The following is a 17,690-nucleotide window of genomic DNA, read 5'->3' as shown; positions in this document are numbered from 1 at the left end:
GTGGAACGGATGACATGTCCACTAGGTCTGCATACCATGTCCTGCGTGGCCACGCAGGCGCTATTAGAATCACCAACGCCCTCTCCTGCTTGATTCTGGCAACCAGACGAGGGAGGAGAGGAAACGGTGGAAAAACATAGGCCAGATTGAAGGACCAAGGCGCTGCTAGAGCATCTATCAGCACCGCCTGGGGATCCCGGGACCTGGACCCATAAAGAGGAAGTTTGGTGTTATGACGGGACGCCATCAGATCCAATTCTGGACTGCCCCATAGCTGAGTCAGCTGGGCAAATACCTCCGGGTGGAGTTCCCACTCCCCCGGGTGAAAAGTCTGACGACTTAGAAAATCCGCCTCCCAGTTGTCTACTCCTGGGATGTGAATTGCTGAGAGATGTCAAGAGTGATCCTCCGCCCACGTGATTATTTTGGTTACTTCCATCATTGCTAGGGAACTCCTTGTTCCCCCTTGATGGTTGACGTAAGCTACAGTCGTGATATTGTCCTACTGAAATCTGATGAATTTGGCTGCAGCTAGCTGAGGCCATGCCTGAAGTGCGTTGAATATCGCCCTCAGTTCCAGAATGTTTATCGGTTGAAGAGCTTCTTCCCGAGACCATAAGCTTTCAGGGAGTCCCAGACTGCACCCCAGCCCAACAGACTGACGTCGGTCGTTACAATGATCCACTCTGGTCTGCGGAAACACATTCCCTGAGACAGGTGATCCTGAGACAACCACCAGAGAAGAGAATCTCTGGTCCCCTGGTCCAACTGTATTTGAGGAGACAAATCTGCATAATCCCCATTCCACTGTTTGAGCATGCATAGTTGCAGTGGTCTGAGGTGTATCCGAGCAAAAGGGACTATATGTCCATTGCCGCTACCATTAGTCCGATTGTCTCCATGCACTGAGCTACAGATGGCCGAGGAATGGAATGAATAGCTCGGCAAGTGGTTAAGAGTTTTAACTTTCTGACCTCCGTCAGAAATATTTTCATTTCTACCGAGTCTATTAGAGTTCCTAGGAAGGAAACTCTTGTGAGGGGGGAGAGAGAACTCTTTTTGATGTTCACCTTCCACCCGTGAGACCTCAGAAAGGCCAATACAATTTCCGTGTGAGACTTGGCTCTTTGGAAAGTCGATGCCTGAATTAAGATGTCGTCTAGATAAGGCGCCACTGCTATGCCCCGCGGTCTTAGAACCACCAGGAGGGACCCTAGCACCTTTGTGAAAATTCTGGGAGCAGTAGCCAACCCGAAAGGAAGAGCCACAAACTGATAATGCTTGTCCAGAAAGGCGAACCTGAGAAACTGGTGATCTTTGTGGATAGGAATGTGCAGATACGCATCCTTTAGATCCACGGTAGTCATATATTGACCCTCCTGGATCACTGGCAAGATTGTCCAAATGGTCTCCATCTTGAATGATGGGACTCTGAGGAATTTGTTTAGAATTTTGAGATCCAGGATTGGTCTGAAAGTTCCTTCTTTTTTGGGAACCACAAACGGGTTTGAGTAAAAACCCAGCCCTTGTTCCACAATTGGAACTGGATGGATCACTCCCATTGTATGTAGGTCTTCTACACAGCGTAAGAACGCCTCTTTCTTTGTCTGGTCTGTAGACAGACGAGAAATGTGGAACCTTCCCCTTGGAGGGGAGTCCTTGAATTCTAGAAGATATCCCTGGGATGCAATCTCTAAGGCCCAAGGATCGTGTACTTCTCTTGCCCAGGCCTGAGCGAAGAGAGAGAGTCTGCCCCCTACTAGATCCGGTCCCGGATCGGGGGCTACCCCTTCATGCCATCTTGGAGGCAGCTGCAGGCTTCTTGGCCTGTTTACCCTTGCGCCAGCCCTGGTAAGGTTTCCAGGCTGCCCTGGGTTGTGAAGTGTTACCCTCTTGCTTTGCAGCAGGGGAGGATGAAGCGAGACCGCTCCTGAAATTCCGAAAGGAACGAAAATTATTTTGTTTGTTCTTTGTCTTAAAGGACTTGTCCTGAGGGAGAGCATGGCCTTTCCCCCCAGTGATTTCTGAGATAATCTCTTTCAATTCAGGCCCGAAAAGTGTCTTTCCTTTGAAAGGGATGTTCAATAGTTTGGATTTTGACGACACATCGGCCGACCAGGACTTTAGCCATAGCGCCCTGCGCGCCAAAATGGCGAAACCTGAATTCTTTGCCGCTAACTTAGCTAGTTGGAAAGCTGCATCTGTGATAAAGAATTAGCCAGCTTAAGAGCCTTAATTCTGTCCATAATGTCCTCATATGAGGTCTCCGTCTGGAGCGCATCTTCCAGCGCCTTGAACCAGAAAGCAGCTGCAGTAGTTACAGGAACAATGCACGCAATAGGTTGGAGAAGAAAACCTTGTTGAACAAAAATTTTCTTAAGTAAACCCTCTAATTTTTTATCCATAGGTTCTTTAAAAGCACAACTGTCCTCAATTGGTATGGTTGTGCGTTTAGCAAGTGAAGAAACAGCCCCCTCCACCCTAGGGACCGTCTGCCACTAGTCCCGCATGGGGTCAGATATGGGGTACATTTTCTTAAAAACAGGAGGGGGAACGAACGGAATACATGGTCTATCCCACTCCCTAGTTACTATATCCGCAATCCTCTTAGGGACCGGGAACACATCAGTGTAAACAGGAACTTCTAGGTACTTGTCCATTTTACACAATTTCTCTGGAACCACCAAAGGGTCGCAGTCATCCAGAGTAACTAATACCTCCCTGAGCAATAAGCGGAGGTGTTCTAGTTTAAATTTAAAAGCCAACGTAACTGAGTCTGTCTGAGGAGCAACATTTCCCGAATCGGAAATTTCTCCCTCAGACAGCACATCCCTCGCCCCCATTTCAGAGCTTGTGAGTGTATATCGGATACGGCTACCAAAGCGTCAGAATGCTCAGAAACTGTTCTTAAAACAGAGCTATCACGCTTTGCAGGTAACACAGGCAGTTTAGATAAAAACACTGAGAGGGTATTATTCATAACTGCCGCCAAGTCTTGCAAGGTAAAAGAGTTAGACGCACTAGAGGTGCTAAGCGTCGCTTGAGCGGGCGTAACTGGTTGTGACACTTGGGGAGAGGTTAACGGGCTAACCTCATTACCTTCTGTCTGAGAATCATCTTGGGCCACATTTTTAAGTGCAACAATATGTTCTTTAAAGTGTATAGACATATCAGTACAAGTGGGACACATTCTGAGAGGGGGTTCCACCATGGCTTCTAAACACATTGAATAAGGATTTTCCTTGGTGTCAGACATGTTTAACAGACTAGTAGTAAGACAAACAGGCTTAGAAATCACTTTAATCAAGTAAAAACACACTTTGCAAAAAACGTTACTGTGCCTTTAAGAGATAAAAAAGGCACACAATTTTCCAAAACAGTGAAAAATGCAGCAAACCTTTCGAAATTTTCACAGTATGTACCTAAAGCATTAGTAAGATTGCACAACTAGCAATAAAAACGATTAACCCCTTAATGCCCAAACCGGATCGATAGTAAGCCAACAACCGGTTAAAACAACTTCAGCACCTTGCCACAGCTCTGTTGTGGCCCTACCTGCCCTTAGGAACCAGATTTGTGGGGAAAAAGCTTCTTATAGGCCCTCAAACTGCAGCAGGACCCTTCATGTGAAACAGCCTTGAAGATCTAGTCAATATAACTGCACATCTGAGGCGCAAAATTAGGCCCCTCCCACCTTACTCCGGTGCTGTGAGGCCTAAAGAAACACTCCTAAGTGTTTTAATAATAGCCATGTGGGTAACAATCCCTGAAAGAAACCCAAAGGAACCTTCAAAGTGTCTCAAAAAACGATATTTATCAGTAAAAACCTTTGCCATTAAATAGTGTCAACCAGCATACATTAGCCCTGTTATGTAAGCTTGCAATTCCATACTTAGTCTCTGAATAAAGCTTACCCTTCCCTCATGGGGATCTTATCAGTCTTTTCTAGCATTATCACAGTCTTGTCTAGATAAATGACTGAACATACCTTATTGCAGCCTAACCTGCAAACAGTTTCCCCCAACTGAAGTTTTCTTGTACTCCTCAGTCCTTTGTGGGAACAGCAGTGGATTTTAGTTACAACATGCTAAAATCATCTTCCTCCCTGCAGAATTCTTCATCTCCTTTCTGCTAGAGAGTAAATAGTACACACTGGTACCATTTAAAATAAACTTTTGCTTGTAGAAAACAAAAACTACAATTCTAACACCACATTCACTTTACCCTTCCGAGAGGGACCCTATTGCTTAAAGCCGGCAAAGAGAATGACTGGGGGGTGGAGCTAGAGGGGGAGCTATATGGACAGCTCTGCTGTGTGCTCTCTTTGCCACTTCCTGTTGGGATGGAGAATATCCCACAAGTAAAGGATGAACCCGTGGACTGGATACACCTTACAAGAGAAACCTCTATGACTAAGCACTAGGCTTTCAATTTTCATACCTTCAAATTTAATGATTTGAGATCCTGATGGAAAAACGGACCTTGAGACAGAAGGTCTGGTCTTAAAGGAAGTGGCCAAGGTTGGCAACTGGACATCCGGACAAGATCTGCATACCTAAACTGTGAGGCCATGCTGGAGCTACCAGAAACACAAACGGATTGTTCCATGATGATCTTGGAGATCACTCTTGGAAGAAGAACTAGAGGCGGGAAGATATAAGCAGGTTGGTAACACCAAGGAACTGCTAATGCATCCACTGCCTCCGCCTGAGGATACCTGGACCTGGACAGGTACCTGGGAAGTATTTCAGGAAAACACGAGTCCCTGTGATTAATTATGGAGGGTTTATGAAAAATTTCCCATGAAATAAACCATACGCCATATACACGAGCACTGTACTCTGAAGGGAAACAGTGCCTCAATATATAGACTGAAAACCACTCTCTCTGAAGAATCAAATGCATATCTTCATTCTTCAACCACCTCTAGCGGAGGCAAAGTAAAGACTGAGGTACATGTGAGGTGGAAGGTTTTATAGAGCTCTTGAGGTTTGGGAATCTTTGCCTCCTCCTAGTGGTATAGAAGAGTAATTCCCAAAAGTAATAAATCGTTGACTCTCACCTAACGTATGAAAGGAATATCAATAGTAGCACAATCAAAAGGATACATTTCAAAATAATAAAGGGACATTAAAGCCAAATTGTTATACATGCACCAGAAATTAATCACTGTATTGCAATAGACATGTTAACTAAAACATTTTAAAGGCATTTAAAACTAATTTTGTTGGCAACATAGTTATTGTTTTGCAGTCCAGGGACACACATCTTTGCTGTGGGCAATTAGTGATAGATATAAACTTCTGCACTGATTAAGCATGTAGGAGCATTAGAGTTCTGAATTTCACAGAATGTAGTACGCCTTAAGAGTAAAAAACACTTCTTTAAGTGCAAGTCTTTTATACACAAAGCATCTATAGGATGACAGTCCTGTAAAACAGCCTACACCAAACTGCAAATTACCTGCATCTGCTGCAACTGATTTACTACAAAATCCACCTTCTTCTGTGTAGTGAGTGATGCCAAAACAGCATTATGGCTACGGCAGGCCAGCTTCGAGCTGTCATAAGTGTCCTTTGTGCTAGTGATTTTTAAGCATGAGCTCCCAACTAAATGCCAATTTGCTCCACAGATATTTTCTAGATGAAATATAGGAAAATAAGAATCAATAGCAGCTTATGCAGTGATACGTGGATATATTAAACCTAAAAGATTTAAAGGGACAGTACACTGTAAAAATGTTTTTATATGAATGTATTTTCAATTACTTGTTATACCAGCTGCAGAGTATAACATTTATGAGAAATTGCATTTTCAAGTTTTTTGTGTATATGAAGTAGCTGGTATTGTGCTTTTAAACCACAGCCTATTACAATGGGTTAAACTTAAAGGTAATATCAGATCTCATTATGTTATCACTTATATGTACACAGATTGCTTCCTTATCTTATATTTGTCTAGAAAACCAAAGCTCAATACTTAGAGAGAACAATGGAAAATTATCATTACTTAACTATCATGCCCCCCCCCCCCCCCACTGAGAGTGTAATCTATTCTGCTGGCTGTGTTTACTTAGGCTATTCAATAGAATATACTCCAGTATAGAAACTTTCAGTTTAGGTTTGAAAACCACAGGCTAAATCAGCTATTTCAAATGTCAAAATAGGGGTAAAGTATCTATTTGTAAACAATTTAAAACACTCCAGCAGGTAAAATGAATCATTGGGAACAATTTAAAGGGGAGAACATTTTTGGGTGTACTGTCCCTTTAACTCTCAGGGATGTTTCCATCCTCACTGCCCGCCCACAGGTACGTTTCATGTATTACATTCACCAAATCAGGCATGCTTCCATCTGTACTGCCCCCCACAGGTACGTTTCATGTATTACATTCACCAAATCAGGCATGCTTCCATCTGTACTGCCCCCCACAGGTACGTTTAATTTATTACATTCACCAAATCAGGCATTCTTCCATCTGTACTGCCCCCCACAGGTACGTTTCATTTATTACATTCACCAAATCAGGCATTCTTCCATCTGTACTGCCCCCCACAGGTACGTTTCATGTATAACATTCACCAAATCAGGCATTCTTCCATCTGTACTGCCCCCCACAGGTATGTTTCATTTATTACATTCACCAAATCAGGCATGCTTCCATCTGTACTGCCCCCCACAGGTACGTTTCATGTATAACATTCACCAAATCAGACATTCTTCCATCTGTACTGCCCCCCACAGGTACGTTTCATGTATTACATTCACCAAATCAGGCATTCTTCCATCTGTACTGCCCCCACAGGTACGTTTCATGTATAACATTCACCAAATCAGACAGACATTCTTCCATCTGTACTGCCCCCCACAGGTATGTTTCATGTATAACATTCACCAAATCAGACATGCTTCCATCCTTACTGCCCTCCACAGGTACGTTTCATGTATAACATTCACCAAATCAGGCATTCTTCCATCTGTACTGCCCCCCACAGGTATGTTTCATTTATTACATTCACCAAATCAGGCATGCTTCCATCTGTACTGCCCCCCACAAGTACGTTTCATGTATAACATTCACCAAATCAGGCATGCTTCCATCCTCACTGCCCCCCTCAGGTACGTTTCATGTATTACATTGACCAAATCAAGCATTCTTCCATCCTTACTCATCCGCAGGTGCTTTTTCCACCCATATACACATGCTCTTGCTATATAAAAGAAAATGTATGCTTACCTGATACATTTGTTTGTTTTTAGACACAATGAGTCCACGGATTTCATCCTTACTTGTGGGATATTCACCTCCTGGTCAGCAGGAGGAGGCAAAGAGCACCACAGCAGAGCTGTTAAATAGCTCCTCCCTTCCCTCCCGCTCCAGTCATTCGACCGAAGTTAGAAAGAGAAAGGAAAAGCCAAGGTACAGAGGTGTTTGAAGTTTACAAAAATTAATAACCTGTCTCAAAGAACAGGGCGGGCCGTGGACTCATCGTGTCTAAAAAACATAATTTATGCTTACCTGATAAATTTATTTCTCTTGTAGTGTGTTCAGTCCACGGGTCATCCATTACTTATGGGATATATTCTCCTTCCCAACAGGAAGTTGCAAGAGGATCACCCAAGCAGAGCTGCTATATAGCTCCTCCCCTCACATGTCATATCCAGTCATTCGACCGAAACAAGACGAGAAAGGAGAAACTATAGGGGTGCAGTGGTGACTGGAGTTATAATTTAGAATTTAGAACCTGCCTCAAAAAGACAGGGCGGGCCGTGGACTGAACACACTACAAGAGAAATACATTTATCAGGTAAGCATAAATTATGTTTTCTCTTGTTAAGTGTGTTCAGTCCACGGGTCATCCATTACTTATGGGATACCAATACCAAAGCTAAAGTACACGGATGAAGGGAGGGACAAGGCAGGAATATTAAACAGAAGGAACCACTGCCTGTAGAACCTTTCTCCCAAAAACAGCCTCCGAAGAAGCAAAAGTGTCAAATTTGGAAAATTTGGAAAAAGTATGAAGTGAAGACCAAGTTGCAGCCTTGCAAATCTGTTCAACAGAGGCCTCATTTTTAAAGGCCCAAGTGGAAGCCACAGCTCTAGTGGAATGAGCTGTAATTCTTTCAGGAGGCTGCTGTCCAGCAGTCTCATAGGCTAAACGTATTATGCTACGAAGCCAAAAAGAGAGAGAGGTAGCCGAAGCCTTTTGACCTCTCCTCTGTCCAGAGTAAACAACAAACAGGGAAGAAGTTTGTCGAAAATCTTTAGTTGCCTGTAAGTAGAACTTAAGGGCACGGACCACGTCTATATTATGCAAAAGACGTTCCTTCTTTGAAGAAGGATTAGGACACAATGATGGAACAACAATCTCTTGATTGATATTCCTGTTAGAAACAACCTTAGGCAAAAACCCAGGTTTAGTACGCAGGACTACCTTGTCTGAATGAAAGATCAGATAAGGAGAATCACAATGTAAGGCAGATAACTCCGAGACTCTTCGAGCCGAGGAAATAGCCATCAAAAACAGAACTTTCCAAGATAAAAGCTTAATATCAATGGAATGAAGGGGTTCAAACGGAACACCCTGAAGAACTTTAAGAACCAAGTTTAAGCTCCACGGAGGAGCAACAGCCTTAAACACAGGCTTAATCCTAGCCAAAGCCTGACAAAAAGCCTGGACGTCTGGATTCCCTGCCAGACGCTTGTGTAAAAGAATAGACAGAGCAGAAATCTGTCCCTTTAGTGAACTAGCGGATAATCCCTTTTCTAAACCCTCTTGTAGAAAAGCCAATATCCTAGGAATCCTAACCTTACTCCATGAGTAACTCTTGGATTCACACCAATATAAATATTTACGCCATATCTTATGGTAAATTTTTCTGGTAACAGGTTTCCGAGCCTGTATCAATGTATCAATAACCGAATCCGAAAACCCACGCTTTGATAGAATCAAGCGTTCAATCTCCAAGCAGTCAGCCTCAGAGAAATTAGGTTTGGATGGTTGAAAGGACCCTGAATTAGAAGGTCCTACCTCAGAGGTAGAGACCATGGTGGACAGGACGACATGTCCACTAGGTCTGCATACCAGGGTCCTGCGTGGCCACGCAGGCGCTATCAGAATCACCGATGCTCTCTCCTGTTTGATCCTGGCAAGCAGTCGAGGTAGGTATGTTGAAAACCCAAGGGGCTGCAAGTGCATCTACCAGCACCGCTCCTGGGTCCCTGGACCTGGATCCGTAACAAGGAAGCTTGGCATTCTGGCGAGATGCCATAAGATCCAGATCCGGTTTGCCCCGGGTGTAGTTCCCACTCCCCCGGATGAAAAGTCTGGCGACTTAGAAAATCCGCTTCCCAGTTCTCCACACCTGGGATGTAGATCGCTGACAGGTGGCAAGAGTGTGACTCTGCCCAGCGAATTATCTTCGAGACTTCCAACATCGCTAGGGAACTCCTGGTTCCCCCTTGATGATTGATGTAAGCCACAGTCGTGATGTTGTCCGACTGAAACCTGATGAACCTCAGTGTTGCTAACTGAGGCCAAGCTAGAAGAGCATTGAATATTGCTCTTAATTCTAGAATGTTGATTGGAAGGAGTTTCTCCTCCTGAGTCCACGATCCCTGAGCCTTCAGGGAGTTCCAGACTGCTCCCCAGCCTAGAAGGCTGGCATCTGTTGTTACAATCGTCCAATCTGGTCTGCGAAAGGTCATTCCTTCGGACAGATGAACCCGTGACAACCACCAGAGAAGAGAATCTCTGGTCTCCTGGTCCAGATTTAGCAAAGGGGACAGATCTGAGTAATCCCCGTTCCACTGACTTAGCATGCATAGTTGCAGCGGTCTGAGATGCAGGCGCGCAAATGGCACTATGTCCATTGCCGCGACCATCAAGCCGATTACTTCCATACACTGAGCTACTGATGGGCTTGGAATGGAGTGAAGGGCACGGCAAGCATTGAGAATCTTTGATAACCTGGACTCCGTCAGGTAAATCTTCATCTCTACAGAATCTATAAGAGTCCCTAGAAAAGGAACCCTTGTGAGCGGTAACTGAGAACTCTTTTCCATGTTCACTTTCCACCCATGCGACCTCAGAAATGCTAGAACTATCTCTGTATGAGACTTTGCATTTTGAAAACTTGACGCTTGAATCAGAATGTCGTCTAGGTACGGAGCCACCGCTATGCCTCGTGGTCTTAGTACCGCCAGAAGCGAGCCCAGAACCTTTGTAAAAATTCTCTGGGCCGTAGCTAACCCGAAGGGAAGAGCTACAAACTGGTAATGCCTGTCTAGAAAGGCAAATCTTAGGTACCGATAATGATCTTTGTGAATCGGTATGTGAAGGTAGGCATCCTTTAAGTCCACTGTGGTCATATATTGACCCTCTTGGATCATGGGCAGGATGGTCCGAATCGTTTCCATCTTGAACGATGGAACCCTTAGGAATTTGTTTAAGATTTTTAAGTCTAAGATTGGTCTGAAGGTTCCCTCTTTTTTGGGAACCACAAATAGATTTGAGTAAAACCCTTGTCCTCGTTCCGTTCGCGGAACTGGGTGGATCACTCCCATCACTAAGAGGTCTTGTACACATTGTAGGAATGCCTCTTTCTTTACTAGGTTTGTTGATAACCTCGACAGATGAAACCTCCAATGGGGAGGAGAAGTTTTGAAATCCCTGAGAGATAATCTCCAACGTCCAGGGATCCTGTACATCTCTTGCCCAGGCCTGAGCGAAGAGAGAAAGTCTGCCCCCCACTAGATCCGTCTCCGGAGAGGGGGCCCTGTCTTCATGCTGTCTTAGGGGCGGAAGTAGGCTTTCTGGCCTGCTTGCCCTTGTTCCATGACTGGTTGCCTTTCCAACCTTGTCTGTAACGAGCAGTAGTTCCTTCCTGTTTTGGAGCGGAGGAAGTTGATGCTGCTCCTGCCTTGAAGTTACGAAAGGCACGAAAATTAGACGGTTTGGCCTTTGATTTAGCCCTGTCCTGAGGAAGGGTGTGGCCCTTACCTCCCGTAATGTCAGCAATAATTTCCTTCAAGCCGGGCCCGAATAAGGTCTGCCCTTTGAAAGGAATGTTAAGTAGTTTAGACTTAGAAGTTACATCTGCTGACCAGGATTTAAGCCATAGCGCCCTGCACGCCTGTATGGCGAATCCGGAATTTTTAGCCGTAAGTTTGGTTAAATGCACTACGGCATCCGAAACAAACGCATTAGCCAGTTTAAGTGTTCTAACTTTGCTCAAAGTCTCATCCAATGGTGCTGTGCGAATCACCTCTTCCAGAGACTCAAACCAGAATGCTGCTGCAGCCGTGACAGGCGCAATGCATGCAAGAGGCTGCAATATAAAACCTTGTTGAACAAACATTTTCTTAAGGTAACCCTCTAATTTTTTATCCATTGGATCTGAGAAAGCACAGCTATCCTCCACCGGGATAGTGGTACGCTTGGCTAAAGTAGAAACTGCTCCCTCCACCTTAGGGACCGTCTGCCATAAGTCTCGTGTGGTGGCGTCTATAGGGAACATTTTTCTAAATATCGGAGGAGGGGAAAAGGGCACACCGGGTCTATCACACTCCTTACTAATAATTTCTGTAAGCCTTTTTGGTATAGGAAAAACGTCAGTACACACCGGTACCGCATAGTATCTATCCAACCTACATAATTTCTCTGGGATTGCCACCGTGTCGCAATCATTCAGAGCCACTAACACCTCCCCTAGTAACACGCGGAGGTTCTCAAGCTTAAATTTAAAATTTGAAATTTCTGAATCCGGTCTCCCCGGATCAGAACCGTCACCGACAGAATGAAGCTCACCGTCCTCATGTTCTGCAAATTGTGACGCAGTGGCTCTCGTGTCATCAGCGCGCTCTGTCCTTAACCCAGAGCTATCGCACTTGCCTCTTAATTCGGGCATATTGTATAATACTTCTTTCATAACATTAGCCATATCATGTAAAGTGATTTGTAAGGGCCTTGATGTACTTGGCGCCTCAATTTCACGCACCTCCCGAGCGGGAGACGCAGGTACTGACACGTGAGGAGAGTTAGACGGCATAACTTCCCCCTCGTTGTCTGGTGATAATTTCTTTATCGGTACAGATTGACTTTTATTCAAAGTAATATCAATACAATTGGTACACATATTTCTATTGGGCTCCACATCAGCATTTGAACATAATGAACAAGCAGATTCCTCTGTATCAGACATGTTTAAACAGACTAGCAATGAAGCTAGCAAGCTTGGAAATCACTTTCAATAAGTTTACAAGCAATATAAAAAACGCTGCAGCGCTTTTAAAAATACAGTTGAATAACAAGGAAAACTAATTCAGTTATAGTCAACAATTCTTAACGAGAAAAATATTAATTAGCAGAGGATTGCACCCATTAGCAAAAGGATGATTAACCCCTCAATACCCCAAAAACGGATATCAAATTAAGATTTAACGCTTTTATCACAGTCAAACACACTGTCACAGATCTGCTGTGACTGATTACCTCCCTCAAAACCGAATTTTGAAGACCCCTGAGCTCTCTAGAGACGTCCTGGATCAAGGAGGAAGAAACAGGAAGACTGTGCTAGAATTTTAACTGCGCAACAAGGTGCTAAAACAAGGTCCCTCCCACTCATATTACAACAGTGGGAGACCTGATATAACGGTTTCTATGCAGAAAATACGTTAGCCATGTGGAAAAAAATCATGCCCAAAAAGATTTATCACCAAAGTACCTCACAAAACGAATAACATGCCAGTAAACATTTTAAAAACAACATTTTGAATGTCATGCAAAGTTATCACTAAGCCTGCTACCAGTCGCTTCCACTGCAGATAAGGCTTAAACATTATTTCAGTATTAACAGTATTTTCTCAGTTAAATTCTAGTCCCTAGAAAATAACTCAACTGCGCATACATTTATCAGCCTGATACCAGTCGCTACTACTGCATTTAAGGCTGTACTTACATCATATGGGTAACAGCAGTATTTTCTTAGTCAATTCCATTCCCAGAAAATAATGTACTGCACATACCTCATTTGCGGGGGACCCCGCATGCTATTCCCCTCTTTCTGAAGTTACCCTACTCTTCAGAATGTCGAGAACAGCCAGCGGATCTTAGTTACGTCTGCTAAGATCATAGAAAAACGCAGGCAGATTCTTCTCCAAATACTGCCTGAGATACAAAAAACGGCACACTCCGGTGTCATTTTAAAATAACACACTTTTGATTGAAGAATAATTAAGTAAAAACTCCAGCTCCTCTCGCGACCTCCTTTGTTGAGAGTTGCAAGAGAATGACTGGATATGACATGTGAGGGGAGGAGCTATATAGCAGCTCTGCTTGGGTGATCCTCTTGCAACTTCCTGTTGGGAAGGAGAATATATCCCATAAGTAATGGATGACCCGTGGACTGAACACACTTAACAAGAGAAAGAAACAGATTTATCAGGTAATCAAAAATTTTCTTTTTCTTTTTAAAGACACGATGAGTCCACAGATTTCATCCTTACTTGTGGGATACAATACCAAAGCTTAGAGTACACGGATGATAAGGGAGGGACAAGACAGGGAACCTAAAGGGAAGTCACCACTGCTTGAAGAACCTTTCTTCCAAAAGCAGCCTCAGCCGAGACAAAAGTATCAAATTTGTAAAATTTTGAAAAAGTATGAAGAGAAGACCAAGTTAAAGCCTTGCAAATCTGTTCTACAGAAGCTTCATTATTGAATGGCCATGAGGAAGCAACAGCCCTAGTGAAATGAGCTGTAACTGTCAGGAGGCTGCTGTCCAGCAGTTTCATATGCAAAAAGGATGATACTCTAAAGCCAAAAAGAAAGAGGTAGCCACAGCTTTCTGACCCTTACGTTTTCCAGAGAAAAAACGACCAACAAAGACGACTGACGAAAGTCCTTAGTCGCTTGTGAATAAAATTTCAAAGCACGGACCACGTTCAAATTGTGCAATAGACGTTTCTTTTGAGAAGAAGGATTAGGATACAGGGAAGGAACAACAATCTTTTGCTTAATGTTCTTACTTGAGAGAACCTTAGGAAGGAACCCTAGATTAGTATGTAAAACTACCTTATCTGAATGAAAAATAAGGTAAGGAGAATTTTATTGTAATGCCGAAAGTTCAGACACTCTTCGAGCTGAAGAAACGGCAAGAAGAAATAAAACTTTCCAAGATAAAAACTTGATATCTAAGGAATGCATAGGCTCAAACTTAACCCCATGAAGAACTTTGAGAACTAAAATCAGACTCCATGGAGGAGTAATTGGTTTAAACACAGGCCAGATTCTAACCAAAGCCTGACAAAAGACTTGAACGTCTGGGACATCCGCCAGACATTTGTGAAACAAAATAGATAGAGCAGAGATCTGACCCTTTAGGGAACTTGTCGATAAACCATTCTCCAATCCTTCTTGGAGAAAAGACAAAATTCTAGGAATCCTGATTCTACTCCATGAGTAGCCCTTGGATTCACACCAAAAAAGATATTTACGCCATACCTTATGGTAAATCTGTCTAGTCACGGGCTTACGAGCCTGGAACATGGTCTATGACCAAAACAGAAAGCCCCCGCTTGGATAGGATTAAGTGTTCAATCTCCAAACAGTCAGCTTCAAAGAAATTAGATTTGGATGAAGGAAAGGCCCTTGAATTAGAAGGGCCCTCCGTAACTGAAGTCTCCAAAGTGGCGGAGATGACATGTCCACCATATCCGCATAACGAATCCTGCGAAGCCAGGCCAGTGCAATGAGGATCTCCAATGCCCTCTCCTGCTTGATCCGAGCAATGACTCAAGGAAGAAGAGCAAACAGAGGAAATAGGTATGCTAGACCAAAGGTCCAAGGAACCGCCAGAGCATCTATCAGCTCCGCCTGGGGGTCACTGGACCTCGACCCGTATCTCGGGAGTTTGGCATTCTGTCGAGATGCCATGAGATCCAATTCCGGCTGACCCCACCTGAGAATCAGGCTGGAAAACACTTCCGGATGGAATTCCCACTCCTCCGGATGAAAGGTCTGCCTGCTTAGAAAGTACGCCTCCCAGTTGTCCACCCCTAGGATGTGGATCGCCAACAGACAATAATGGGCCTCAGCCCACTGAATTATTTTGGTTACCTCTGTCATCACTAAGGAACTCCTTGTTCCTCCCTGATGATTGATGTAAGTCCACTGAAGTTATATTGTACGACTGGAACCTGATAAACTGGACAGAGGCTAACTGAGGCCAGGCCAGAAGAGCATTTAAGATCGCTCTCAGCTCCAGGAGGTTTATAGAAAGAACAGACTCCGACTGAGCCCACACTCCCTGGGATATTAGGGAACCCCAGACTGCTCCCCCCCTAGAAGGCTGGCATCTGTTGACACAATTACCCAAAATGGTCTGCAAAAGCAGGTTCCCTGGGAAAGATAATCCAGAGACATCTGAGACCATCATTGAAGAAAATCCCTTGTCTCCTGCTCCAGTAGTATTCTTAGGAAACAAATCCACATAATCTCCGTTCCATTGCCTGAACGCGCAGATGTCCACTGACGCTACCATTAGCCCGAATAGTTCCATGCACCGAGCCACTGATGGCCGCGGGATGGACTGAGGGCTAAACAAGAATCGAAAACCTTTTATTTCCTAACTTCTGTCAGAAAACATCATTGATAGGGAAACTATTAAATTTCCCCAGAAGTAACCCTTGTCTTTGGGACTAAGGAACTCTCACCAAAATTTACCTTCCACTCGTGAAACCACAGGAAGGATAACACCGAGTCCGTGTGGGATCTTGCTTGTTGTAAGGATGGCGCCTGGACTAGGATGTCGTCCGGATAGGGCGCCAGTGCAATGCCCCTTAACTAAAGCACCGTCAACAGTGATCCCAGAACCCTGAAAAAATTCTGAGGGCTGTGGCAAGACCGAAGGGAAGAGCCACAAATCGGCAGTGTTTGTCCAGGAAGGCAAACCTTAGAAACTTGCGATGTTCCTGTGAATAGGAACATGCAGATATTTATGTCCTTCTTTCCCAGGGAAGAGCCACAAATCGGCAGTGTTTGTCCAGGAAGGCAAACCTTAGAAACTTGCGATGTTCCTGTGAATAGGAACATGCAGATATTTATGTCCTTTAATTCCAAGGTTGATTAAATTGACTCTTGGATCAAAAGAAGAATGGAACAATAGTTTCCATCTGAGAATAGTACTCTGAAATTTGTGTAGACCATTGAGATCTAAAATAGGTCTGAAGGCTCCCTCTGAATTGGGAACCACAAACAAGTTGGGATAAAGTCGAAGACCCTGGTCCTGAAACCAAACAGGAACTATCACTCCCATGCCAGAGAGGTCTCCTACACAAAGTAAGAACATCTCTCTTCTACTGCATATAAACTTGAAAACAAAAACCTGTCCCTGGGAGAAAAAGTCCTGAACTTTATTTTGTATCCCTGGGATATCGAATCCCCTGGATTAGGGACAGGCCTGTCATGCTGACTTTGATTCACCAGCAAGATTCTTGGATTGCTTTCCCCTATTCCAAGCTTGACTGGGTCAACAGTAAAATTTGGACAGCTTTCTTATCCGAAGGGAAGGAATGACCCTTATCTCTCGAAATATCAGAGAGCATTTCCGTTAAAACGGGTCCAAACAAGGTCCTTCCCTTGTAGGGAATCACGAAAAGTCTATACTCAGATGAGGCATTCGCAGACCAATAACTATCCTCAAACGCTCTGCGGTCCTGTGGCAACTCTGACATACACCCAATCCATGGGTACATTGACAAGACTCCTTGATAGAGTCTGCTATCACTGGGAAAAAAGGGGAAATCCAATTTCTCCCCCTTGTAAAGGTTACTGGATTTATTAGGACTGAATACGCCTGTGATGTCGGCGTCGTCCAGGGAAAAACAAAGACCTCCCAAAGTAACAAACGGAGGTGTTTAAATTTAAACTGAAAGAAAAACACTTCAGTATCCAGCAAAAGAAGTACACAGACCGAGTCTGCGATTTTCCCCCTAAATACCACAGAAGAATCCTCCTCTTCAGGTTTCAGAGAAGAAAATTCAGAATAGCTACTTAATTACCAATCCTCAAGTGTTTTCCCGTATCATGGGAAAAAACACAGACAATGTATCAGAGATCGCTCCAACGACCTTAGGAAGCAATGTCTAGACAAGAAATTCCAGGTGGAATTTGTGAGGGAAATGGTATGTAAGTGGCAGTTCTCACAACATAGAAAACAGATAAAAAAATGATCAAGCAAAAGTCTAAACGTTTGTAACACATAAAGAACCGTTATTGCCTCTTTAAATAGTAAAGAGAAAATTATTTTATGTGAGTGGCAGTTCCCCAACAACATAAGGAAACAGATAAAGGATGATTAATCATGCAAAATAATAACTTTTTTTTATAAAAACATAAAAAACCATTACTGTCTCTTTAAATTGTAAAAGAGAAACTTTTATTTACTTAAGTGGCAGTTCTCTAACATAGGGAACAAAGATGATTAATCATGTAAAGACTTAATTTTTTAACACATAAAAAACAGTTACTGTCTCTTTAAATTGTAAAAGAGAAACTTGTTTATTAAAGTGGCAGTTCTCTAACAGCATAGGGAACAAATAAAAGATGATTAATCAAGTACAGACTTAAGATTTTCAACACATAAAAAACTGTTACTGTCTCTTTAATTTTTAAACTTTTTTTTTT

General features: G+C 43.5%; 1 protein-coding gene across 1 annotated transcript in view; it reads right to left on the bottom strand.

The window, feature by feature from the left end:
* ATRN (attractin) overlaps positions 1–17,690 on the bottom strand; it is an 868,210-nt gene that overhangs the window by 570,897 nt on the left and 279,623 nt on the right. Inside the window, exon 14 of the mRNA XM_053700335.1 lies at positions 5,464–5,639. Coding sequence (XP_053556310.1) covers positions 5,464–5,639 — 176 coding nt within the window. The remainder of the gene's footprint in view (positions 1–5,463; positions 5,640–17,690) is intronic.

Source organism: Bombina bombina, chromosome 2 (assembly GCF_027579735.1).
Source record: "Bombina bombina isolate aBomBom1 chromosome 2, aBomBom1.pri, whole genome shotgun sequence".
NCBI classification, from domain to species: Eukaryota; Metazoa; Chordata; class Amphibia; order Anura; family Bombinatoridae; genus Bombina; species Bombina bombina.
Note: the sequence above shows the minus strand (reverse complement) of the source record. Positions and strands in the feature narration are given on the sequence as shown.